This window comes from Bradysia coprophila (assembly GCF_014529535.1).
Source record: "Bradysia coprophila strain Holo2 chromosome X unlocalized genomic scaffold, BU_Bcop_v1 contig_26, whole genome shotgun sequence".
Lineage (NCBI taxonomy): Eukaryota > Metazoa > Arthropoda > Insecta > Diptera > Sciaridae > Bradysia > Bradysia coprophila.
Window position 1 is genome coordinate 1,275,937 of NW_023503313.1, and position 25,126 is coordinate 1,301,062.

Genomic DNA, 25,126 nt, shown 5'->3' on the forward strand with positions numbered 1-25,126 from the left:
TTTTTTTTCGTTTCAAATCAATATTCATTTATTCAAACTAAGAAAGCATCGTACGGTTACTCGTTTACGTTTACTAAACAAATCAACAAGAAAAAATTGGACGATGAAAAGTATGAAGTTATTTAAGAAAATTTAATTTTTATCTTCCGACACCTTTGAACGACCGTATCTCAGATCATATCGATCAATCTCATCTGAACTTTCTGGATGTTCTCGCTTGTATCCAATGCACCACATCATTTTGCGAATATCGCCTTCGCTTGCCAACATTGAATTGTTAGCACTGTCTCGTGCCGTTCGCTTCATCACAATGCGAACGAATGCAAATTTCTCGTCACCGATATAGCTGCTACGTCTATGAATTTGAACTTTGAGCGTACAGTCGTTAAACGTGAGTTCATTGTTGATGTAATCCTCAACGGTGTGTTTAAATTTGCTGAGGTCGTCTTTAGTGATGGAATCGGTGAGTTCGTACCAGATTTCCAAAAACGACAAATTCGTCAATTGTCGCAACATATCCATGTACAGTTCCTGGTCGAATTGCAATCGCGTAAATATTCGAATCGTCTGTATGGATGTCAAACCCAGCAGAAAGCTGTAGTTTACGTCCGTTTCCCAATTGTCCATGTTCAAAGAAAGTAATTTCGTGCAGTAAATAGGTATCATGTCAAGGACGTCATTGTGGTAGTGACCATCCGGAAACGAATTTAACCCTAAATGCTTGATGTTAGGATACAATGCCAATTGATCGGGTAGGCCGTGTTTCACATCCAACCAGATTTTGAAAAAGGCCTGGCTCACGTTAGTTAGTCGGTTTATAGTGCTCTCGTCAGCCACTGGATCTTCGTAGATCACAGTGTCGATCAGTTTGAAGAAACCGCTCAGCAGCTTGGAATGTCGACCGAATTCTTTGCTGAAACTATTCCAATCGGAGCCGACTTTGATACCAAGCGAATTAAATCCGAAGTGCAATTCGAGACCGTGTTCATAAAGAAAATTCTCGACTATTTTAACCGATCCCTTGACAAGTGGAATGCCAAAGAGAAACACTTTTAGATCTGGTCTTAGTTTTCGCACCAACTTATCGAGTCCGGTTCTCAAAAGATCGATCATTTCGTCACGACAGGTTGCAAAACGAACATTCACTGTTTTCAATCGATGGAAATTATTGCTGATGTAGACCAGCGTTTTGAAACTCATCAGATGACAGTCCAGCGTCTCTAATTCGCTTAGCATAGGAGCTTCGTGAGCCATTCTATAGAATTCGATTTCTGCATCAGATGGAAGTATATCAGTCGTGCTAAAGTGTGCCAACTTATTCGTTAAACTGCCCAGGCCCAAATGATGAAAATGAGCTGCGGTTGCCGTACACAAGTAGGCGTTTGACATAAGCAATTTCTTCAAATTGGGTGATTCGAAAATGCTTCGATTCGTAATCCGAACGTTATTCAGTTCCAGATGAATCAATGCTTTAAACTTCATGGTGCAGCTGAATTCCATTTGGTCAAGGCCAATGATCTTTAGCTTGCTGACGTTTGCGAGTCTTTGGACGATGAATTTGTTGTTGAAAAAACGTTCTAAACAAGGCACGTACACCGAATCCGCTTCGGTATAATCATCGTCAGTCATAGAAAACTTTCCTTTGCTGATCGGAGTTCGATCAAAAACGACCTGTGAAACGATCGAAACGGGAAAAGGGTAAATCATTAGCATTCAAACATGCCAGTGATGTGAATGATATTCTCACACACCAATTTCTTCAGCACAAAAGAGTCAACCACACGTCTGAATTGATGTGACACCAAACGACATATTGATTTCTCGTTGAAGTTCAAATGTTTCAAAGCTTCCTCAACGCAATTATCATTCATGATGATACTTTTCGAATCGGTCGTTGTTTCGTTATGGTTTTCCATGACTGAGAATTTCCATTCAGTGAGTCACACGTAAATAATTAAATTAAATTAAACAGAAGAACAATTCACTTGGAGCCGTTATAACAATCAATGTAGGATTGTAGGAAGTTTCGATAAAAATGCCGCCTATGATGATGACGATTTCAAGACACTTTTTAGATTGCCGAGCTTGGTATCACTGCACGTGCAATTCTTTTCATTTTTATTTCGTGGATAGTTGAGTTGGATGCGTGCTTTTAGCGCGGGATCATTTGTTTTCCCCTCGTGTGTGTTGTGTTACAAACAAGAGGCTGGGCACCACTTTATGTTTTGATCATTTTTTGTTCCTCGCGTAATTTATGTGAAAACATGTTCAAATTTGCAGTCAGTTCAGCCAATATGTGTGGAATTTTGAAGGATTAAATTATCGATTAGTTGCCTCAATATCCCCATACAAAGTATACAAAACATCCTCAAAGATTAAAGTCAATAAAGCTCTCAGACAAAGAAATTAATTTTCACTTTATATTTCCGTGCATTGTTTGAATTTCATTGCACATCCAAGGAAATCTGGTGAGAGGGTAGATAAGAAAGCGTATTGGAACATCTTTAGATGTTAGGGCCAGGTTGAGGCGCTTTACATGATAATGTAAACATTTATCTTGGTAATTTTCTAAGACTGCTCTTATGCCTCGACTTAGCGTTACCATATTTTCAAAAAATCCACTCTCTGAGTTCAAGACGTTCTCAAGCAATGACTAACTCGGTTTCGTGTTAATTTTTTTTTTTTTCAATTTTCCAACTATAATTGAATTGGAGAGAGTCTGCACCGTTTTCGAATCAACATTCGACAACGTCTACACACAACACGCTGATTTCATAAAATTGGACTTGAGCTGAGGAAGTTGATGACTGAATATTTTAGTGATAAACGAGTCGGTGGCATACGGGATTGCCCATTTTATATCTCCGAATCTACATTTCATATCTACAATTTTGCAATTTTGTATCTCAAGAAATATTATTGTTGGTTTTTCGTCTGGTCCATACAAAACTTTAAGGAACGTCTTCATTTGGTAATACCACATAAAGACGTATGATCAGTTTTGTTTGGATGAGTTGATTCTTTGTCATTCGTACTAAGGAGATAAAGGCAGACAATTTATTCATTGATTGAATATCCTGTTGCGTCCTTATACAGGACGTTTGGGATCACTAAAAAATACCCCAGCTGAAATGCCTATAGATGAATTGATAAAATATAGATAAAATACAACGAAAATAATAAAAGAAAGCAGCACAAACAGAGCTTTTGCTCTTTCTTACCCACTCATGGCTCACGCATTCACTTGAAATGTGCCGAATCCTGACATTTTGCTAAACCCTAAATGTCAGCCCTTCCAAGTGCTAAGTGTTAAGTGACTTTAACAAAGACGACTAAGCTGTTTCGGCCTCAGCATTCAGTGGCGGTCTGAGGATAGCGTGATCTACCCATCATCAGTTGTTTCCACTGATCCCTTCCCAAGACAGCGACATTAAAACTTTCGATTGAACAAGCGTTTGGAAGTTTACTTAGACATTTTTCATCTGCTGATAGAAATACGGGTAAATTTGGAACTCTGCTAAGAAATTCACAATCCAGACGCAGCCAAAAATCAAGCAAAAACGCATCGAGAAGAAAATCAATTTAACAAAAAATACTAAAGAATCTCACCATTCATCTTCATCCACACAAAATGCATTCATTGAAACTGAATCCATTCAAATCGCTTCATCCAAATTACTTTATCCAAATCGCACTTATCCTCATCCAAATTGCATTCATTCAAATCGTATTCGAGCAGATTCAACATTCACATTCCAATTCCAAAATCACCAAACGCATTGTACGACACGAAAACTTAATCCATAACTGGCAACTTTATGGAACGTCTTCATTTGGTCTTAGTAGTGGTAAGCCCACATAAAGACGTATGATCAGTTTTGTTTGGATGAGTTGAAAATCAGCTCAAGCAAATTCATGTTTAAGTTTCACTGACGTTAAATGTTATGCTATAATAATGATCAACAGTAAGTAGCTTCGAAACCCTAAACTTCGATAGAAAACAAAACAAAAAAATTGATTTGGACTGCAGTTGCTACACTGTCAGTTCTTTGTTTTTATTTGTGTGGATATTCGTAAGCGATAAAAAAACTAAAAATGTTGTATGATTGTGTATATCATCACCCATAGTTTAACCCATATTCTTAAAAGAAAAACATAGCTAACGCCGACCCGTACGAAACACCTGTTCGTATCAAAAGCCTTTACTGTGAAACTCTTCATTTCCCTTAATTCATTTTCTTCTCTACTGAAAAGCTTTTCGCCCTTTAAAATCACTTACATTCGCAAAATCACTCTTTGCCTTGTTATCATATACAAATAAATTGCCGGAGACAATATAGACAGCCCCGTACGAAGTCAACTTTCATAAATTCCTATTTAAACAGCTATGTACCGCTATATTTAACTATATTTCACTATAAATAAACATTTCACAGATGAATATGCTATTATATAGCTCTATATGCCTGTATATAGCTCAATATAGCTAGACATAGATGTCCATATATGGAATGACCAATGACTGAAGCACCTCACACACAAAACCAATTACGTCTATGTTAACAGAAACTAAGTACAATTTATCCCACTTTAAATCACATTTACTAAAATCCAATATGGCCGCTGGCAGCCATTTTGTTATGAGACCGAAAATAATACTCATGAAATTTGGTCAAAATTTACTTGAGATATTGACAAAATACTCCACGTTCACTGTACGGCCCAGTAGCCGGATAAGAGCTCACTCCAAGAGACCTAGCTCACGCTCAGGTAAACCTAATTTCATAAACTTTTTTCCCCTGATTGGTACGGTCAATACCTATCTAGTAAAGCGAAAGTAGTCGAAATCGGTTCAAATTTGGCCGACCTAGAAGCAAAAACTGCTTCGTGCCCTGTACCTGGTTCAGACCAAGGGCTCTAACTCACGAGTCAGTCATCCGATTTCTATAAAAAAAAATTTGTCGATCGGTATTGTAAATACCTTTTATTTGACGTGTCACAAGTGTAGCGTTTAAATGTCCGGAGATATCTTCGAAAAACCGTAAAGCACTTATTGGGCCCCAGCTCATCGGGACAACGTGGAAAAAAGAATTTTAGAAATCAGATGTGTTTTACTTAAGTTATCGTGCAGACAGACGGACGGACGGACATTTTTTTTCGCTGATTTGGCATCTATGGACAACCACAATATGTTTCCACTTACTCAGGGAGTCCAATTCGACATGTTACAAACGTATGCGTAAACCTATAAGATCCCAGTACTTCGTACGGGTCTAAAAACACCAACCTACTGGCAGTGGTGCAATGTAGTATTATATGCTAATTTGTTACGATTTATTTTTTTTTGTCGTACATCAGCTAATTCTTGCCCCCCTGCTGAACCACATAACTGAAGAGGCCATCTAAGGCTTGAAAATGTATTCAAAATTTAGATCTTAGTAACATTGTCGCAGTATCGTTCGGATCAAACGAATTGCGTTTCGAAATCTGAAAGGTAAACGTTCAATCCGCTGTTATTGCGCTGTTTATTGTTACTCGATATCACTATTCTAAATGAGAATTGAAAATTGCCATTGACGATATTACGAACTCATGATCGCAAGAACAATATTAGTTATTTCCAGCAAAATTGTTTCTTCTATCGAAACTAGTGACCTGAATCAATTTAAGGGAGAAACGACAACAGAAAAACCACACCACAAACAACGGTACAGTGAAAAACATTACTCAATTTATACCGGCGCAAATCTCTACCATTTTTCGATCCAAACAAACTGCTATGATTATAAGAAAATTGTATGTCTTTTTCATTTTTGGTTCGGTTTCCAAGGAAGCGAAACTCGCTACCGCGCGTGCATGCATAGAGAAGTTGAAAAAGAGAGTCTCGGCACGACTTTCATTGTGAAAATGTGTTTTCCATTCACAACATCGCCGCACAACTGTTATTGTTCGAATCATAGTGCTTAGCATACCGATAAAAAGACTGTCTTCAGTCGAAATTCATACTTTAAAAAAGAACAAAAGTTTTTAAAGAAAATGTTAATAAAAGTAGTCAAATGAAACGGAATACCCAAACATCGGTAAATGGAAAATACAATTGAAAATAGACAAAACAGTCAACAAACAACTATTTTTAACATTTTCGTATTCTATATTGAAGTTGAACTCTCTCATCGTTTTCGGGTTTTCTCATGTAACAAATAGTTCCGAAACCATTATCGTTGTTTTGTTAATTACTCATTTAGACCAAGTGCATAATTTTTGTCATTGTCATGTCATAATAGTTCGAGTTTAATGCGGCAACTATTTTCAACATAATTTTAGACGAATTATTGCTTTGAATTCTCCGCATTTTCCTTTTTGGATAAATCGATAAAACTTTTTTTTTTATTATTCAAGATCCTTCAGCATTATGTGTATAACGTTGTTCGGGTGTGCTGTTCAATAGTGGTCACTGTTGTTGTATAATGATGCATTTATGCAGAATTGTCACGTACTTATCTTTTTTCCCCATAAAAATATTCAGATCGATGCGGCACTATTTTTGCCGCTGATGAGAAGCACATAAACGGCACTTTGCCTACGTAATGAAATTTGTGAAACTTGAAATTGATTTGTGAAATAGAAATTTTGTTTTCGATATTATCACATATATCGTTACTGTGCGATAAGTAAAAATAATTTTTCTTTTCAGATATTGACGATCGTTGGTATCATTAAAATGTTAATTGTTCAGGTGCACAGTCGTTAACGGTTCATGACAACAAATTATGGCAGGTGAGTTATGTGTCGCATATTTTTAGTAATGCGTTTTGCCAGATGATGTGTCGGAAGTGACTGGTGATGGATACTGTTTAATGAAAAAAGGGGAAGTCAGTGCTGCTACAGTATGTGTATGGTGGTGTCGATATGTTTTATTGGGGCAAATTGTTTCATTCAATTAAATTGGCATCTGTCAGAGAAAATCAAGTCAGCAATCAACTGTAGATCGATAGGGGTCTAACCTTAAAATAATCTCAAATAATCCCTAGAAGTCAGTGACCCCTCTGTAAATTTAAATGTCCATCATGATCACACAATCTCACACGTACTAATAGCTAATTGATCAATTTTCCAGGCGGACGGATTTTAATCCCACTGCCGAACACCAGATATGCATTCCGAAGGAAAAATTCCGTATGCGCACGATTTGCCGTTGGTATATTTGTTATTTGTTTTGGACTATCGCAGTTGTATGTTTTAAATCAAAGTAATTCACCAACGCAATTTGCCAATGAAGCACAGTCTTGTTAATTTTGTTCCCATTTTATCAGCCGAAAAAAATACCAATACCGTTGTGGAGTTAAACTATTCAGCAGCAGCCATACTATCAATGGTTCCTTCCATGTATCATAAGTACTTGACGACAAAGACTCGGAATCAAACTTCAGGTAAATTGATCCACCCGAATAAAAAATTGATTTCTGATTTGTAGTCGATTTCGATTCTAGCTATAAACGGTACATCATCATCAAGTTACGTGGACTCGTATCGTCGACCAGGCATCGAACAAATGCGTCGCTTCATACGACGGTACAATGAACTGCAGTCGATTCTAAATGAAGATATTTTCGGTCCATTGGAAAATGATTCTGTACTGATTGTGGTTCAAGTTCACACGAGAATCAATTATTTACGTCATTTGATTGTTAGTTTGGCTCAGGCGAGAGACATATCACGATCGTTGATAATATTTTCGCATGATTACTACGACGAGGACATCAATGACTTGATTCAGTCGATTGATTTTTGTAAAGTGATGCAAGTGAGTAAATGGTTTCCATTGTTGAGCTTTCATGCACAGAACTTTCATTTTTGATTTTATTTTATTCTTGCAGATTTTCTACCCTCATTCGATACAGACTCATCCTCATGAATTTCCCGGAGTAGAGCCCGACGATTGTCCGAGAGACATTAAACGCGATCAGTGAGTCGGGAATATCATGTAACAATTGAGGCAATGGGAAATAATTTTTTTACTGACCCATTTAGAGCAATAATTCGAAAGTGCACAAACGCCAACTATCCGGATCTATACGGACATTATCGTGAAGCTTCATTTACTCAAACCAAACACCATTGGTGGTGGAAAGCCAACAGGGTATTCGATCAAATAGCGGCAACACAACATCACACAGGTAAATTTTTCAGACCTACCCGTCAAGACTGGTTCATACAATAATCTCATTGTTGTAACATTAACAGGCGCTGTTCTGTTTCTCGAAGAGGACCATTACGTGTCTGAGGATTTCATTTACCTATTAGAGCTTATGCAACGGAAAGCGAATGAGTTATGTGGAAAGTGCAATATATTGTCGTTAGGAACGTATTTGAAAACATTAAACTATTACACGTACAATAACAATCACAAGGTTGGTCTTGAATTTTTAATCGAAACGATTTTGAATTGTGCACTCGAATAAAAACGTTTCAATGAGCAGGTCGAAATTACGCCTTGGGTCAGCAGCAAGCACAACATGGGATTTTCCTTTAATCGATCGACATGGCGTGAAATAGTCCAATGCGCTAAATATTTCTGTACATATGATGACTACAATTGGGATTGGAGTTTACAACATGCTTCGCAGAACTGTCTTAAGCATAAATTACACGCAATGGTCGTTAAGGGACCGAGGGTGTTTCATATTGGCGAATGGTTAGTTCAAACCGATGAAATTTTTTGTTCGTACAAAAGTCTAATCTGACGATTTTTCTATTACATCAGTGGAGTGCATCATAGAAAACGAAACTGTGAATCAAATCAAGTGATATCGAAAGTCCAGCAGGTGCTAAAAATAGCTACTAGATCCGGACAATTATTTCCCAAAAGCCTAACGCTAACCGTAGCTAGTATATTAAAGAAAACGAAATCCCGCAAGGGTAACGGAGGTTGGGGTGATCGAAGAGACCACACGCTATGTCTCAATATGACAATTAGTACAGGGTTGATAAAATCGAAACAAAACTTGTAAAAAATAAATTTGAAAAAAAATTACAATTTTCATTTTTCCATCGTGTCTGCGAACAACAACAACAACAACAAGACGAATCATAATATACACATAAAAATTTAATCGGAGACCTTCGTGCATGTCTGCACTGATGTACTTCAGCCTGCCGCTCTATTTAATGACAAATCAATGTCTTACAATGATTCAGCTAAAAACCAAAAACTACTGTAAAGTCGGTTACTTTCGATTTGCATAAGCATTAGAGTGGATCACAATAAAAATGAAATTGTCGCACATATGCACGAGAAATGGAAGAGCCGATAAATTGAATTTGCATACTGGTCTATTACACCGCCGCCGTCGGTGTAATTCCATTTCTGAGCAGTACCTTGCAGACACTTACCTCTTCATAAGCTATTCATGAAAAAGTTTTAGAACTCGATAAAATCCTCAGAAAAATCCGAGAAAATCCCCAAAACTCAAGAAGAAAATCCTTTAAAAAAATGGAAATCCTTGAAAATCCAATCAAAAATAGAGCCCTCTTAAAACCATTGAAAACCCTCAGAAAATCGTCATAAAATCCTCGAAGGATATTATTTTTGAAAATCCCTTTTCAACAAAACTTACAAATATTTGCCCCTCGCCTTGACGTGAAGTGTCTATGTGAAACATCAGGCAGCTGAAACACCAGGTAATGTTTTCTTTCCGGTGGTATTATTTTCCACCGCTACTGGGCGGATTAAACGCAACTCTATCGCCCATATACCAATAATTTAGATTTTTTTATTGCAACGTAGGTCAATCGATCCACCCTGCACATTAGACTATCTCATTGTAATTTGATGATGCTCATTATATTCATAATGTGACGGTAGACTAGACGCATGTTAAATCGCCAAAAATTTTCTGGTGAGTGCCTTCTGGCCGACAATCATAAATTTTAGGTCACCACAAACAGAACCTTGAACATTTAACAGTATAAACAAACAAAAAATCAAAATTTTATAACCGTTTTCTGCCAAAAATTTCATTCGAAATGGTTGGTATGTTGCACCGATCAACAACCGAAAATATTAGAGAAAAAAAACATAATCTGAACAGCGACTCGGCGAACGGCTCTGAGAATGATTATGTATCTGAAAAGAATTTCAAGGTTAACTAATTAAGAAAAGTAATAAATTATTTCACTGAGAAGCTCCCCCTTCAAAGGCGCAGCGACAACAAACTCTAGAATGAATTTAGTTGTTGTGGTGTTGTTGCTGTTTGTTTGTTTTTTTTTTCTAAAGTAAATTTAATTCATTCAAACAGCACACACCGTCGAATCACAAAAAAGCTTAGGTATCAAAAAACATTTCAGAGTTACATTTAGTCTTATTTGGTAAGCTTCGCGAGCACCCATCGTAACGTTTATCCGATTATTTATTATTGTTTTTTCATTACATAAACATCATCGTATTGCACATAAAATGTGCTGATTTCTGCACAATATATTTTTTCTTTCATCAATTTTCTTTTTATTTAATCACAAAACTTATACTTTTAACATTGCATCTACAAATAATGCATAGTTTTCTGTTCCTGCGTTAGTGAAAGACAACTATTATATCTGCGTAAATTTGTGGTAATCGAATGCATATAAACTGCAACAACATTAAATAGTTTTAATAGTGAGAGTGACTTCAATGTGATAAGATATTGCTGGAGAAAAGATTTGTCGCTGGAGTAAAGAAATTTCTAAATATTAAACGTAAGTCGAAACAAGCATTTTTTTTCGTTTTTTTTAGGTGAATAATTAGCATAAATTGTGCGTGAGATTACAAATTTAAAACAAAAAACTATCACTTGTGATTTGGTTGTGCGCTTTCATCACCATCATAATTAAATGATTTAATTTACTCGATCGTCTGATAAGTGTTGTTTTGTAATTGCTGGTATGCGATTGGAAAATGCAGTTTTCCACACTCTTTTTTATAGGGTGGAAAAGCGAAGAAAATAGTTCGAAGAAATGTAGAAAACAGTACAAAAAAATAGATAAAGTCGATGCAAGCGGAGATCAAATAACGTAAAATAAAGAATTTTCTGGTTCACATAAATAGCTCAACCACGGGTACACCACTTAAGCATGAAAAATGTTACTAAATGAAAAAGCGATCTTAGGCAACGGCCTAGCGTCAAGTTGAAGTTTTTTAGAACAGAAGTCGTTGTTGTCTAAATTTCAATTCATTAAAAAGTTAAAAAAAACGAGTCGTTCTGTTTGAACGACATTTGCATAGGGTTGCAAAAAAAAAATCAAAAATGTACTAATCGGCAACAATAAAATGTGTACTAAGTTATTGTGACCTGCCCACCTACGGTAGAATATTGCGATTACACAATAGTGATTTACGAAACTGTAAATATTTGATACGTAAACCAAAAGAGTTTCAGGATCAGGAGGCAGACAAGTTATGGTTTAATCGGCTTCGATTCAATTTAATTTTATGGAATGATAAATGCGTGCGAACCCGTGCTATCATCTTGTCTTGTACAACAGATACCGAAGATAATACCAACGGTTTCCTCATATTTATAACTAACTCGTAGATTGACCATCGTCGGCTTACATTCTACTTTAGTATTTACGTTTGTGAGAGATAAAATTGGGCGACTTAAATTTATCACAATAAAGACGAGACGTATTATGCGTATTATGTCCGTATTATGTCATGAATTTGTGCCACCTGTTTCTGTGATTTTATAATTAAATTTATTGTATAACTGCAAGATGAGTAAATGTTTCAAATCAAAATCAATCAAATCAAAAGATTTACTATTCGCCACTGAGGATTTTTTCCGCACAGAAGTATTTTTACTCATCATTGTTTCAACGCTGAAAAGCGAACATTTTAAAACTTTATTCGCATTTGTATTAAACAACCCTTGACATTTAACCAGTTGAACACAATTCTAAATCGTCATTCTACATGTAGGTAGAGCAAGCATGTGGATATACTACTTTCGCATCATTATAATGATACTTATTATGAGTTAAAACAGAATTCAAACCCGTAAGAATTCTTAGAGTTCAATGACATTCGACTGAATAGTTTTCCGGTCTTCAAGGTTTACAATTGTACTCGAGGGACGTTTCTTCTGGGATGACCCGGATGACGACTGGAACTCTCCATTTTATAAATATTTTAAGGCACTCTACTAAATAGCCTCAGTACAAACATCATATACTTTGCGGATTGTTTGCATTGATGCTATTTACACTCAACCATTTAACAAAAAAATTGGTACCAATTTGATGAAAATATTGGTAAATTGAATCAGTTTTTAACGCTCAATGAAACACTATTTTCATTTTTGAATGTTTTTTTTTTCACTCGTAGGATTTGTAGTATTCTTGTGAAATTCAGAGAATTAATTTTCCGTAAATTAATACATATTTTCCGGAATAAAGAATGAATTCGACCCGAAATTAATTTACTGAAAAACTTATTTTTGTTCTAACCATTATGTCTGTACAACTGTTTTTCGGATCTAATGCGACTTTTTCAGCGACGTAGTTCTTTTTTAAATTTTGAATTTCAGTTTTAATTATTTACGAAAAACATTTCTCGTATCTGGTTGGGTTTCGAAAGGCTAACATTTTCTAGTTTTGTACAATAATATTTTGAACATCTGAAATTCTGCTTTAAAATATTTAAACAGCTTGAGCAAATGTAGACGACGATTGTACTTCAACAGCCGATGTACAGCTTAGTCTTGTCTTACTCTTGTATTTTGCTTGTTTTCATTTTGTTTTTCAGTGTTTTATTGGTCCATTTGATTTTTAAAATACTCAAATTTCTTTGTCGTCCACGTATGAAATCGATAATTGCCGCTGCATTTCCTATATAGGTGATTGTCCGAATTGCTTTCTTGATTATTTCGACAATTTTTCGTGTTTTCGACCTCTTCGCTCCACAAAGAATTAATTTTTTTAATTGAAATGATCGAAGAAGAAAATGAAAAAATTAAAATCCTAATTTAAAAAAGGCGGTACCTAGCCAAGAAAATGCATCGACAATTTTCGGTTCCATACGAAATTGGAGCTTAGCGACACGTATTAAACCGGGTTTCTCTAGTCATCGTTATAAATACTTTTCACGATACTAAGTCAGTAAACTTAGAATGGGGCAGCATCAGTCAAATCAATCTGTTAAAAGCGAAAAGTCTGCTTTCCAAGCTATGGTCATACAGAGCGTTCATGTAAGTAAACTTGCATGTAAATTCTTGTCGTTAATATTAAATGAGTAATAATAGCATCAATTTTGTCATTGAAAAGTGAGAATTACGATCGATGATGTACACACGCCAATTCTATTTTAATGGACCATTATTGTTCAACGCTCTATTCATGCTAATTACAAACATCAACCGAAACAAATTGATTTTGTTTTACGATTTTTAAGATAAAGAAAAAAAAACTTAAAAAAATGGTAAATTTATTGACAAACTGTAAAAAGCGTTAATTCGCACAAGGCAACTATAAAGAAACGTGAGGTCGAAGGAGATTAAATGTTTTGCTTGTTATTACGGAAGGTGTTAATGTTTCCTGTAACGCAATCAGAACTGATTGATTAGCTTTCATCTAGTTTCATTTCACTCTCATAATTATTCATCGTGACGTTTATCAAAGGTGACAAACAAAGAACTTACCACTCACCGGTCGTCTTTACTCAGACATTTTTACTTTAGTGTTTTAACACTATTAGAGCATAATGTAAACCTTCTCCACTACAAAAAAAAAAACTTCTCAATCAGTACAGAATGCAGGTACCTACATGTCTAAATTTATCATCAATCACATTGATTTCAATCATAATTTCAGAATTGTTCTCTCAACACCTACCAAAAATACCAAAAAAAACCTGTAGTACACGACCTTGATCGCAATTTTATTTTTGAATCCGAATTTTATTGGCAATGAACTTTAGGCGTAAATAAAAATGAATTCTATTTCGCTATTTGACCCGATACATGAATTAATAAATTTCATAAGAAAAAAACCACATCGATGCGAAGGTCGGGGTTTTGCTATGCCTTTCGTTAACGTTTTAGTCGATCGTTTGAATATTTTGTTGAACGATAACTGATCGTTAGATTCTGCTCCAGAGTGTTAATTTAACCGGTATTTCGGCAGTAAACGATCATTTCTCAATGTTCTCAACGCTTTAATGGCAAAAAAATGGTTTATATATCGGCCCGCGCATACATAATCCCAAAATAAAGTCGGAATAAATGCAAATTAAAAAAATCATAAAACTGGTTGAAATATTGGTGAAGAATGTTTATTTGGAGCCTAAGTAGACTTTTCAGATTACATTTGATTTTTTTTTTATTTTCAACAGGCAAGGAATTATAAGATCCAACAATTTCTATCCAGGGGTACAACATTACAATACGAACGTATTTTGATAACGCATGTGGAGTGAATAGTATGAATGGCATTAAACTTATAAGATTTGGTCTGCGCTCGGCTGTCCCAAAAATATTTTTTCTGCTATGCCAAAGAGGTTGAGCAGAATCCCGGGGTAGTCTACTGGAAAATTAGAGTCCCATAGAAATATTTAAACAGCATTACCAACACAGATTGTATGAATTGTGCAGACATGAACACCGTTAACTTTGTGTCAAAAATGAAGATTGGCTTAACTTCAATATTTAGGGCAATTATTTAGGATAAAGTCAATTGATAATGGAATGAATGTACAGATCAATATCATTAAATAATGCCGAAGAAACATTCAAATGGACATTGAAAAGGGCATAATTGAAAAAGTCCTTAACAGACACACAAAAAACTCTAACGGGTCCGAACACTATTTTGATAAAATTGCAACGAATGAATTAGTACAGTCTTAGTCTCAAAACTACATGCGGCAGTAAGGTTCAGCCAACCAAAAATAAAATTTTGCATAGCTTGTATTCCAGATTCCATAGCAACCACAATAGAATACTGAAATTATATTCTGGTGTAATTACGAGCCAATTTCGGGATTCAGCATTGTCAATTGGGCAAAAGGATGGTTAGAATTTAAGGACAAGACAGCCGTCTCGTGGTGATAGTTTTGAAGTTACTTCTTCGTAAAAAAATACTGCGGTCGAAAACCCACCCACAAGAACAGTCACAATATTTTGACTTTGCATTTCATAATGATAAAAGATAACTCTCACTGTTTCTATCAAAATATTAGGCACGCTGCCCTCCACGTAACGCACGTTTTCGTTTTCGAAATATCGTAGCATAAAATTAGCATTAAATAGTTTGATAATTTTTTACAATCAAGTCGAACGCCTCATATTAGTTTTTTTATTATTTATATTCTCTCATTGAATATCTGAATATCTGAAGCGCGTCGAAGCTTAATTATCGGATTATTTACCTCGTCATTTACTGTAAACATTTAAAACTGTAGAATTTTAAAGCAAAAAACGTTTCACGGACTTTTAAACATTTTACAACCTTAATTTACCGCTTCATTTCAATCATTTTGTACCTATTGAACGTGATAACTAAAATAGATTAAAATAATTGCCCTGTGTGTGTATATGATTGCTTCAGAATTGTACAATATCAGGGCAACATTTAAGTGCCTATCTAGAGCAATTTATTATTCTGTTACGATGATTGGGTGGATTTAGCAACAATTCCTTTTATTGATGATTGTATATGAATTCAGTATACCTGTAATTGGCATAAAAACACGAAGGTTTCCATCTGAGACAAACAAAAAGCTGTTATCCCCGCTCTCTCCATTCGACACGAATTTGTTTTCCATTTCTTTTTCTATCTTACTCACCTTACTCATTTCACATCGCCTAAGATACTCTGCAGAAAAAAAAAACTAAATTTGCAGACATGCAAAATATAGACGACCGGCCAATTTACTTTTACGAAAATAAACAGAAAACCGGTTGATACAGACCGATTCCAAAAAGACTATTTTTTGCTAGCGGCTTAGCTTGTTTACTTTGCTGCGTTGTGCCCGATGAAAATATAAAGAAAATGCAATTAGCAGACATGTCGGTGAAAACATATTTTATTAGAGTGCAAGCAGACGTGAACTCTGCCGGCCCATGGTATCGAGGAGCGGTTTATAAATGATTTGATTTGAAACAAATATTATGAATAAATTCCGCATTGAAATTCGATTGGAAATTCCGTGTGACCTGACCAGTGAACATTACGTTTGGATTAGTTGAAATTAGAATTTAAATAGTACTATGTGCAGCCTTCATCTGGCTAGTTCGACCCTGGTAGTATGCTTATTTGTGTGTCCATATACATATGTTGCTAAACGGTTATATAATGTGTACATGTCGACATGTTAGATATTTCTTTCGATTAAATCTTACCGTCGAGACTACTTTCTCTTTTCTTATATCACATTCTAATTCCAGTCAAAGTATTGAATTGAACGAAAACCATTGCAAAATCGCTCAGAATTGCATTATATGCAATGGGAAATTGTAGGATTAATAATATCGATGTGCTTGTGGGATGTTTATACCGCTTCAATAACAATTGAGTTGTAGAAATTATTGATCACTGATGCGATTATGATTTTGTGTGGTATTTAATGAACACAATGTATTGGATGTACAGTTCATTGGGTTTCCTTGTTTATGTTACGAATGTGATCGATGTGGTCACGTTTGATATAAACATTTTAATTTTATTTTTTTTAAATTTAAAACTCACATGGAATTAGCAATTAAAATCAGAGATCGATAATTATGAGTTTGTTCTTTTTTTTTTCTCGTCGTTGTTTTTAATGATTGACGATGAAGGTCTTATTACGCAAGATGCGTTTGATAAAAATTTTTCTACGAGTTGTATATCATTGATTCACCATCAGCCATGTATATATTTGTCATTGAAATATTATGAGTAACAAGTATCTTCTTTAGCATTTTTTTGTCATTATAATGTCGATTTGTAAAGCAAATCCATTCATTTGCAGAAAATGTCGAAGGGAGTCACACCGACCGATGACTACGTGTTCACGTTGTCCAATGAATTGAAAGAAATGGCCGAAAATGAATTGCGTGAAACAAATTCGACCCGTGATCATGCTTTGAAGGCTATGAGAGAATGGATTATGAGCAATCCCAGGATCTCGAATATCAGACTTGGTGAGGACACAAAGATCTTCTTTTTTTTTAACAAAGTTTTCGATGCACATGGGAAATGAACTCTAATCTTCTTCTCGTTCTTGATTTTAGATTCTAATTTTCTGTTACGATTTTTACGCTCAAAGAAATTCAGTGTTCCAATTACTCAGGAAAGTTTGGAAAGATATCTTTTGTTGCGACAATCATATGACGAGAAAATATTCCGGAACATGGATTACTTACTAAATCCGACGCAGGAGTTGATTACGAATGGGTAAGCAAGACCCGTTTCGATTAGACTGAGAAAAATCACTGAAGTTCACGGTGTTCATTCATTTATCCATTAGCTACATCTTGGCCTTGCCGAAACGGGACAAATTGGGGCGACGAATCGTTTTAACGCGTCCAGGTAAGTGTCAAAATTCAGTCAAATAACAATTGAAAGTCTAAGAATTCAATCGAAACTATTTGGCCAGGCGTTTTTGATCCCTACAAGTATGCAAACATTGATCTGCTAAAAATACATGGTCTCACTTACGAGGTGTTGATGGAAAATGAGGAAAATCAAATTCGAGGCTTCGTTCACATTGTTGACGGTTCCGGTGTCAATCTACCATATATGACCATATTCACACCGAAAGAAGCTGTTCGAATAGTTAAGAACGCCGAGGTAAGTAACCACCTCGTGACTGTAAGAATCAGACGAATTCAGCCGTTCCTTACAGAGAACGTTACCGATGCGACACAAGGAGATCAAAGCATTCAATGTACACGGATCGATTAAGTTTGCTGTTGATTTTGCGTTGGCCTTGGTGTCGGAGAAAATGAAAAATCGAATCAAAATCTACACTTCCGTTGAATCGGCCTTGAAAACCGTTGATGTTAATCTGCTGCCGAAGGAATACGGTGGCATTACTCCAATGGCAGATATGATAGGTATGTCAGACAGAACCGTAGAATCATAGAAAAACTTCTGCAAAAACTTTATCGTTCGTATCACTGTTGCAGCACTCTGGCAAAAAGAATTAAAAGCTTCGAGGGATGTGATTTTGATGAATGACAAAATGCAGGTTAATGTCGAAATGTATTCAGCTAAAGCGAGACAAGGAGCTGTTAGCGCACTAACCCAGCAAATGAACAACTGTGGCGCAGAACAGGATGCAAATCTGCAAGGTCTGCAGGGAAGTTTTCGAAAATTAGAAGTTGATTAAATTAGTTCTGTGTCTGTGTACGTCCAGCTTTAAATTTCAATAACGTTCTGTGTTTCAATAAAAAAAATGTTTCATTCAGTCGAAAGTTAAATAAATAATTTGGCCCAAGACTTACTACGTGAAACCTGAGATCGAACGAAATCCAACCGAACTGGGATGACCTGACACCCACATTTATATAATAGTAACAAACGCACGTTTTAACCAAATTTTATTTTTCATTTTATTTACCAAATATAATTTAAAGGGGACATCAGATACAGCTAGTTTTGACTATATCGTATGCTACATGCAATTATATAACAAACTAATAATATTGATGCGGGGAAGATGCACTTTTATTCGGTTGTTAACACTATCGTTTTGACATTGGTCGCGGCAGACAACTTATCTTTGAGGGTGGACGTAAACCGGACGGTTTCGCAATTCTCGACGGCTGTTGCTTTGGTTCATCATTGATCACATTATTACTGATGAATGTAGAATCTCCTGATGGTTGTGCCTTTAAAAATGGATGCAGGTCACATTAAGCATTCCTTAACGCTTTCGGTATTGGTTTTATGAAGAGGTCGAACAATGACGGAAACATTTAGGAAAGGAGAAGGACATAATGAGAAAGAGAGATAGAGAGTATTCAGTCAATATGTGAAAGCGGGGCATAGGAAATACCTATGGGAAAATGTATGTAACAATGTATTCTCGATTGTGACTGCCGATTGGGTAATGAAATCTGACTCGGGATGTGAAAGATGACAAAAGCGCTTCATGGAAATTAAATTACTGAAAGAAAACTCTCTAATAATTGGATCCATAGCTTCTCATGTACCCTGTTTGATTGATATGATCGATATGTATATGCCTGGCATATGTACAATGACAAATGAAAATGTAAGTCTTGACCCGATTCAATCATGTTAGACGACGGCAATTATTTTTAATTGATGAAAAAGACTTCTTCCACAATGATTTCACCACAACAGCAATAACTTTCATGGAAAGCCGTCACATTTCCCATACAAAAAAATAAATAAATAAATTGAAGGCAAACTGCAATTGCCTGGCCGACGTGAGCTATATATTGAGATATGGTTGTTATCAGCAAGCAGCCAGATGGAATATTGTCAATCATTTTATCAAAATAATGAAATTTCAAACGAGGCTGCTAAAAATAGCTTCCATCAAGATTCGTTCGTATGTCTAATCGATTCGTTATTAGTGAATACAAGAAAAATTCAAATTTAAACTTCATTTCAACTCGAATCAAGTCATTTTTGCGGCATTTTACTGTTAATTCAAACGGTGTGCTGATACATGTTACGTATGAATTACTGGCCGATGGCTTCAGTGCACGACATTTGTTAAGACGTTTGTTTTAGCACTTTTTTGTTGAGTGTTTCAACAAGGGTATGCCCAGTTTATATTGCAGCCACATGAAGTTGATTAATTTCTCTACGATGTAAACTTACTGGCATACAATACTATAGACCTATCCTCGTGAGTCTACTGCTCAGATTATTTTTCGTCGTGAAAGCTGTAACATATGACATGGCCGAATGGGAGACTAAGGCTTGATTTCCACTTACCAAAAGAATACCCCGTGTAATGGACAAAATTGATTTTTTTTTTGCTTCGTTTACTTGACTTCTCTCTCACTGAGTACGTTTTGTTGAGTGGAAACCGTACTTAATATACATGCGGGTATGGAAATAATGCGGTATCCTAGTAACTTGGTACGGACATTTTTTTCGTTCGCAAATAATGTCGATACCGGGAAATCGGGCCTTTGCTGAACATAACACTGGGAAATGTTTTAGATTTTTTGTTACCAGGAAATTTTTACTCGATTAGCGCGAAGAAAACATTATTTCCATGCCCGTATACGTGTGGGCTATTGGATTCAACATCGCGCTGAAGCAATGGCGATTCCATATGTTCGATTGTCCTCGTCAAAAGCGTTAAATAAAAGCGAAATGATGAAACAGAAAACGTTACTCACATTGTTCACTGCTTCGAATTTCTCGACATCCGTGTTGTAACTGTAGTATCCTGAAGACGGCCTAACTAATCCAGACAATTTATTCACATTCGGCCGTGAATTAAAAACTGGAATCGATTTTTGTATCACATTTTGAACATTCTGAAAGAAGAAAACAATTGAAAATTATACTGCAAAGCGTTCCGACTGTAGTCGGGGAATGTTCGTACATTTGGTTTCACATTCTTGGGCACAGCAGCTGGTCGAGTTCGTAACATCGACGTCTTAGGCAAACCACTTGTTTTATCTAAACTTTGCGTTGAACTGGATTTAGCAACATTAGCATCCGCTTTGAGCTTCTGAAATCCACGACTGTTCAGATTCTCCACAGACGATGATTTCATATATGAGTCGCGGGACGATACGGTGCTAATTTGTCGTGACTTAAGTCTGCTAACGGGTTCGATATGTTTCGGAGCGATTGTTGTTGTTTTAATGGGTGCCGGTTCGATAAATTGAGTTTGTGCATCGGTTATTACAACAGCATTCACAGCTGGCTTTTTGAAGAGTCTAATAGTCTTGAATCGATCTCGATTGTCGTATTTTACGGGCTGTTCATCTTCAATCTCGGGCGGTTGTTTATCCGCTGGATCTTCGATCGGTGGTTTCGGTGATTTCTCTATTAATACAGTTGAGTTGCATACGTCATTGTCAGCATTATCGTACTGATGATTCGAATTATTTCTTTGCGCCGATTGATTATTAAACGTTCGATTGCTATCTAAATGCACTGTTGTCGCCGAAATGCTTCGGTCACCTTTATCCGTAGAAGTGTTCAACGTTACGTTATCGAAGAGTCGACTTCGTTTCAGCAACCGTTCATCCGGTATGGATTTGTGTAACGACGACACCAGTGACTTATTGTCACCGCTGTGATTATTCATTTTCTCTCTCTGATGTTCCTGTTTTATTTCCAAATTTAACAGCGAATGTCGCTTCTTAATGTTGTCCAGAGATTCTTTCATAACTTCACGATTTTCCAGCCTCTTTGAGTTTCCCATGCGATCCAACAGAGTCTCAAAGTCTTCGTCGCATTTGTCGTCATCCAGGAAAATTGATTTTTCAAATTCTTCGAAATTGACCAACGAATTCTGTTGTTCGTCGTTGGACATTGAACCTTCCATATCGAGTGGCATATCTGCGATGAACGTATTCGAGTCGTCATCGTGATTTGGTATCTCCCCGAATAAAAATTTCTTTGGATTTATCGGGGACAAATTCGGTGGAGTCGCTGATCGGGCCGAGGTTTGGATTCGGCTAACTTTAGGTGTTGATTGGACCACTGAAATTTGTATTTTTTTTTAGTTAACTCGACTGACAACTTTTTACTTACAAAACACTTACTGTTCAAGTTATCGTATTTATCCAATTTCCGAGGCACCACGAATCCCGTATGAGCAATCTTTCCACTTATCTCATCGAACGTATCATCAAATTTCTTTTCAAACGTTGAATTCAATTTGAACTCCTTTTCGAAGGTTCTGTTTGCAGTCGGCACTGTGTGAGTACAATTCCGCTCGTCTTTCGGCGATATTGTTATGTCTCCAGACACACTACTTTTCCGCACCATCATAGTGTTCGATAGAAATTCATTGTGCGTTCCTATCCGTTTGGCTGTTGAATTGTGTGATGTATCAGTCGAACTGGAACTATGTGTATCATCTGCTCTCTTCAGATCCAGCTCATTGAATTGCAGAGTTATGTCGTTGGCATTATTGATGAAGTAGCTAACGTTGCTGAAATCACCGCTGGTTATTAAACTGGTTGCATCGTCTGATGCATACGAGCACAGCGAATTTGATGGCGACGAATCGATAATAAAATTTCGACATGACGATTGATTATTATCCACGGGAAATCCAACAGACTAGAGGGAGAAGTGTAAAATGAGAATTACCCAAAAAAAAATGACTTGTGACAAGTTGTCGTTACCTTCGGATAGTCCAGATCGGACAGGCCATTTGTGGTTGAGTTTAGTCTTTTCTTTTGTCTTGTAAATGTTCTGGTGTCAAAGTACCTTGTACCTAGAAGATTGAAGTGAATTGTAAGCTTCTGATGAATCAAGGGGAATTTATTCAGGCGACCGTCACATGGCAATGTACGAAAATAAAAATTGAGTGCAAATGGCCTAGTAAAATAAATGATTTTTCCGCAAGATTATCAGCTCTTGATCGATTCACAGATAAAATTGCGATGATGGAAATAACTGTTTGTAATCACAGCAACTGCCGGCGATAAATTAATTTTTACTCTAAACCAAATCCAAAGGAAATCATGGAATTAGGAGTCGTTGCAAGAAGATGTTGATTTGAGATTATCAATTGCTTTGACTACTGGTGAGTGCATGTCTAAAAGACTCATTTTAAAGTGGGAATGGCGCCTAATAGTAGCCAAGGTAAAAATAATTTTGTTGAAGAATTTTTTAGAACAATATCTTCGACTATGTCCGTGTCATACCAAAAAAACTTTTATTGGAAGAAGAGATTTCCTTACAGATTCGTCGGTTACATTTTCTTAGGCCGACCGATCGTATTTTGATGCACAAAGTTCACCCTTTCCCATTCGCTTTGCAATTATTATTTTTTTTTAAATGAATGAAGCACACACCTTTGTCTGACCCTCCTGAATCCACCTGGGAAGCCTACGTATTTTAAGCTCTTCAAAAAGAGGTCAAGTTCTGATTTATCAGGATTTTTTCAAAGGAAATCCATTCATCATTACCATGTTACAACAGTTGGTAAAGTAACGATTCACATGAACAGTAAAATGCAGAAAGTAAATCTCTTCTTTTTGTTCTAAAACATTTTGCCAAGTAAAGGTCGCGCTAAATAAACTTTGCCGGAATTAGAAATCAAAATAATATTTACATTCATTCTGAGCGTTAGTCGGAGCACTTTCATTATTTTTCCACTGTTGAACAATGTTCTGTATATCGTTGTAACATTCTTCCGAAGGCATACTGTAAACGACAAGAAGAAGAAAACCAAAAAAATCAATCCACAGAATTCGTCAATCGCACACACGCTCATCGATTACTTACTAAAAAGAATCTGTTAGCACCTCATCAATATCCAAAATATCATCATCCATTTTATTGAAATATGCAATCGTCTGGAATTGGTAAAGAAAAGAACAGTCATGAGATCACGGATTATGGTCGCTAATTCTCTATGTTGATCAAATGGCTATATATTATGAATCGACAAACGAAAATGAAAACATTTTTAATGACATCAATTAATGTTTTGTAATTTAGCTGGAACAACAAAATGATGTCATTATGATCAACCGCCACGAAATTTCCTATGAACAACACTGTCGGTCGATTAAGTATTTTATTTTTAGGGCCATATGCTTAAGAGCCTCTCTTAAGAGTTTCAACATCTGGAATGTTTATTAACAGCACACTCATGAGAATCTAGTTTTTCCGGTGTCATGATTGTACATGGTGGACACAATGTCTGAAAACTATTTTTCATTGGAGTTGTTTATGACAAGCATTCTATACTACGAAAGAAACCGAAACAAATTACGGTTGACATTGGACAAATTAATGTGCATCATCGTCAATTCTTGTACTTGTTATCAATGATCTAAACAGCACAATAAAGTTCGTTGATTGCGTGTCTGGTCGAAGACAATTGCAATTCCGATACGTTGCGGTGGTTTTGCAATTTTAATTTAACAGTGACATAAAATCGTTATCTAACTTTGATAACAGTTAGTATGGTTCTTGGAATCAACCGGATTCTCGCCAATCGTTGGTCTTCGACTTGAACTCAATATTATTTTAAGTCGAAGACATGATTCCTCGTCATATCCATTTACCATTCCAACAACAACTTAAGAGGTGTGCAAAAAAAAAAGAAACTTCACTTACACCAAACCATCGCAAAAGACTTGTCATTTAATGCATGTGGGTTAAGAAATTAAATGTTTCCTTGACTCGAAAATTAGTTAGTCTTGGAGAAAAGCAAACTAGTTTTTTTTTGTTCACTTCTGTATCTTAATTCGATGATTCATTTAATTTCAAATAAAAATCGATAAAACAAATGTTGCTGGCAATACAATTACATTTACTATTATGGTCAACAATTGAAATCTTTGTTCGGTACACTTTTGTTATGATTACAAACGATGCATTTTAATTGCCAAAAGCAGCGGAAGAGATAAAGTGAAAGATAAATTCCTTTTATACATTGTGTGACAAAGTATAGAGGATGGGACGAACTGCAACATTAGTTAAACATTGGAAATATTGGCACTCACTGTTCAAATTTCAAATTAAATTGGATGTGCAATCACATGTGACAGTTCGATAACTCGTTTGTATAACAAAAAAATAAAATTAGAAAATTAGAAATTAAAGATAGAAATTACTAAACACAGAACACAAAATACAATCTTTATGCTGCTGGAAAATGTCACCTAAAAATGTATAAAAATGAAATAACGACATACAATCCAACTGTCAAATTCGTATATATTTTTTTCCTTTAAATGTCCCAGCCGAAAGAACTGATTGGAGGTAAATTTGCAAAGTATATAAACACTGAAGGTAATGCAGACCCTCAGCGGATCAGAGAAATTGCGAATCCAAACTTTCAGGTGAATTCATTTTCGTATGTTGTCTAATTTAGACTTGTGCAACATGACGGCCCTAAATCCGTCCAATTCACCACTAAATACAACTTGACGCAAACGAATCTTATATGTGTGCAACATAACGCCGCTAAATAGTTCCA

General features: G+C 35.9%; 4 protein-coding genes across 7 annotated transcripts; 2 read left to right on the top strand and 2 right to left on the bottom strand.

Moving 5' to 3' along the window:
- On the bottom strand, positions 1–2,093 carry LOC119069363. The gene is made up of 2 exons (XM_037173436.1): positions 1,752–2,093; positions 1–1,671 (listed from the first exon to the last, which is right to left on the bottom strand). Exons 1-2 carry the CDS (start codon positions 1,914–1,916, stop codon positions 133–135), a joined length of 1,704 nt encoding a protein of 567 aa, XP_037029331.1. The 5' UTR covers positions 1,917–2,093; the 3' UTR covers positions 1–132.
- A 4,023-nt stretch (positions 2,094–6,116) lies between these two features.
- LOC119069051 (alpha-1,6-mannosyl-glycoprotein 2-beta-N-acetylglucosaminyltransferase) lies at positions 6,117–9,037 on the top strand. Its single transcript, XM_037172918.1, has 10 exons — positions 6,117–6,493; positions 6,695–6,777; positions 7,118–7,249; positions 7,314–7,430; positions 7,491–7,804; positions 7,878–7,966; positions 8,032–8,177; positions 8,245–8,411; positions 8,481–8,695; positions 8,765–9,037. Exons 2-10 carry the CDS (start codon positions 6,771–6,773, stop codon positions 9,009–9,011), a joined length of 1,434 nt encoding a protein of 477 aa, XP_037028813.1. The 5' UTR covers positions 6,117–6,493; positions 6,695–6,770; the 3' UTR covers positions 9,012–9,037.
- Positions 9,038–10,362: 1,325 nt separating this feature from the next.
- On the top strand, positions 10,363–18,644 carry LOC119069053 (alpha-tocopherol transfer protein-like). Of its 3 annotated transcripts, none has more exons than XM_037172923.1 (7): positions 10,363–10,737; positions 16,985–17,156; positions 17,247–17,409; positions 17,483–17,544; positions 17,612–17,805; positions 17,861–18,071; positions 18,144–18,644. In XM_037172923.1, the coding sequence occupies exons 2-7, from the start codon at positions 16,988–16,990 to the stop codon at positions 18,344–18,346; spliced, it is 1,002 nt and encodes a 333-aa protein (XP_037028818.1). In that variant the 5' UTR covers positions 10,363–10,737; positions 16,985–16,987; the 3' UTR covers positions 18,347–18,644. The 3 variants fall into 3 exon arrangements, with proteins under 3 accessions (XP_037028818.1, XP_037028817.1, XP_037028819.1); XM_037172922.1 differs by lacking the exon at positions 10,363–10,737 and adding an exon at positions 12,996–13,226 and having other exon boundaries at positions 18,144–18,641; XM_037172924.1 differs by lacking the exon at positions 10,363–10,737 and adding an exon at positions 16,628–16,918 and having other exon boundaries at positions 18,144–18,641.
- On the bottom strand, positions 18,545–24,838 carry LOC119069052. Of its 2 annotated transcripts, none has more exons than XM_037172920.1 (8): positions 24,651–24,838; positions 23,422–23,492; positions 23,249–23,340; positions 22,314–22,405; positions 21,726–22,248; positions 20,552–21,663; positions 20,343–20,483; positions 18,545–18,848 (listed from the first exon to the last, which is right to left on the bottom strand). In XM_037172920.1, the coding sequence occupies exons 2-8, from the start codon at positions 23,469–23,471 to the stop codon at positions 18,702–18,704; spliced, it is 2,157 nt and encodes a 718-aa protein (XP_037028815.1). In that variant the 5' UTR covers positions 23,472–23,492; positions 24,651–24,838; the 3' UTR covers positions 18,545–18,701. The 2 variants fall into 2 exon arrangements, with proteins under 2 accessions (XP_037028815.1, XP_037028814.1); XM_037172919.1 differs by having other exon boundaries at positions 24,262–24,651.
- Positions 24,839–25,126: the final 288 nt, after the last annotated feature.

Coding starts and splice junctions, on each gene's coding strand:
- LOC119069053 (XM_037172922.1), top strand. CDS start 13,149: ATGGGGCAGCATCAGTCAAATCAATCTGTTAAAAGCGAAAAGTCTGCT. Junction 13,227..16,984: donor TGGTCATACAGAGCGTTCAT/GTAAGTAAACTT, acceptor ATTCATTTGCAG/AAAATGTCGAAGGGAGTCAC. Junction 17,806..17,860: donor GAATAGTTAAGAACGCCGAG/GTAAGTAACCAC, acceptor CGTTCCTTACAG/AGAACGTTACCGATGCGACA.
- LOC119069363 (XM_037173436.1), bottom strand. CDS start 1,916: ATGGAAAACCATAACGAAACAACGACCGATTCGAAAAGTATCATCATG. Junction 1,672..1,751: donor CTTTTGTGCTGAAGAAATTG/GTGTGTGAGAAT, acceptor ATCGTTTCACAG/GTCGTTTTTGATCGAACTCC.
- LOC119069052 (XM_037172919.1), bottom strand. CDS start 24,288: ATGACAAGTCTTTTGCGATGGTTTGGT. Junction 22,406..23,248: donor GACTAACGCTCAGAATGAAT/GTAAATATTATT, acceptor TCAATCTTCTAG/GTACAAGGTACTTTGACACC. Junction 18,849..20,342: donor AATTCGAAGCAGTGAACAAT/GTGAGTAACGTT, acceptor CCATTTTTAAAG/GCACAACCATCAGGAGATTC.
- LOC119069051 (XM_037172918.1), top strand. Junction 8,178..8,244: donor GGCAACACAACATCACACAG/GTAAATTTTTCA, acceptor TAACATTAACAG/GCGCTGTTCTGTTTCTCGAA. Junction 8,696..8,764: donor GTGTTTCATATTGGCGAATG/GTTAGTTCAAAC, acceptor CTATTACATCAG/TGGAGTGCATCATAGAAAAC.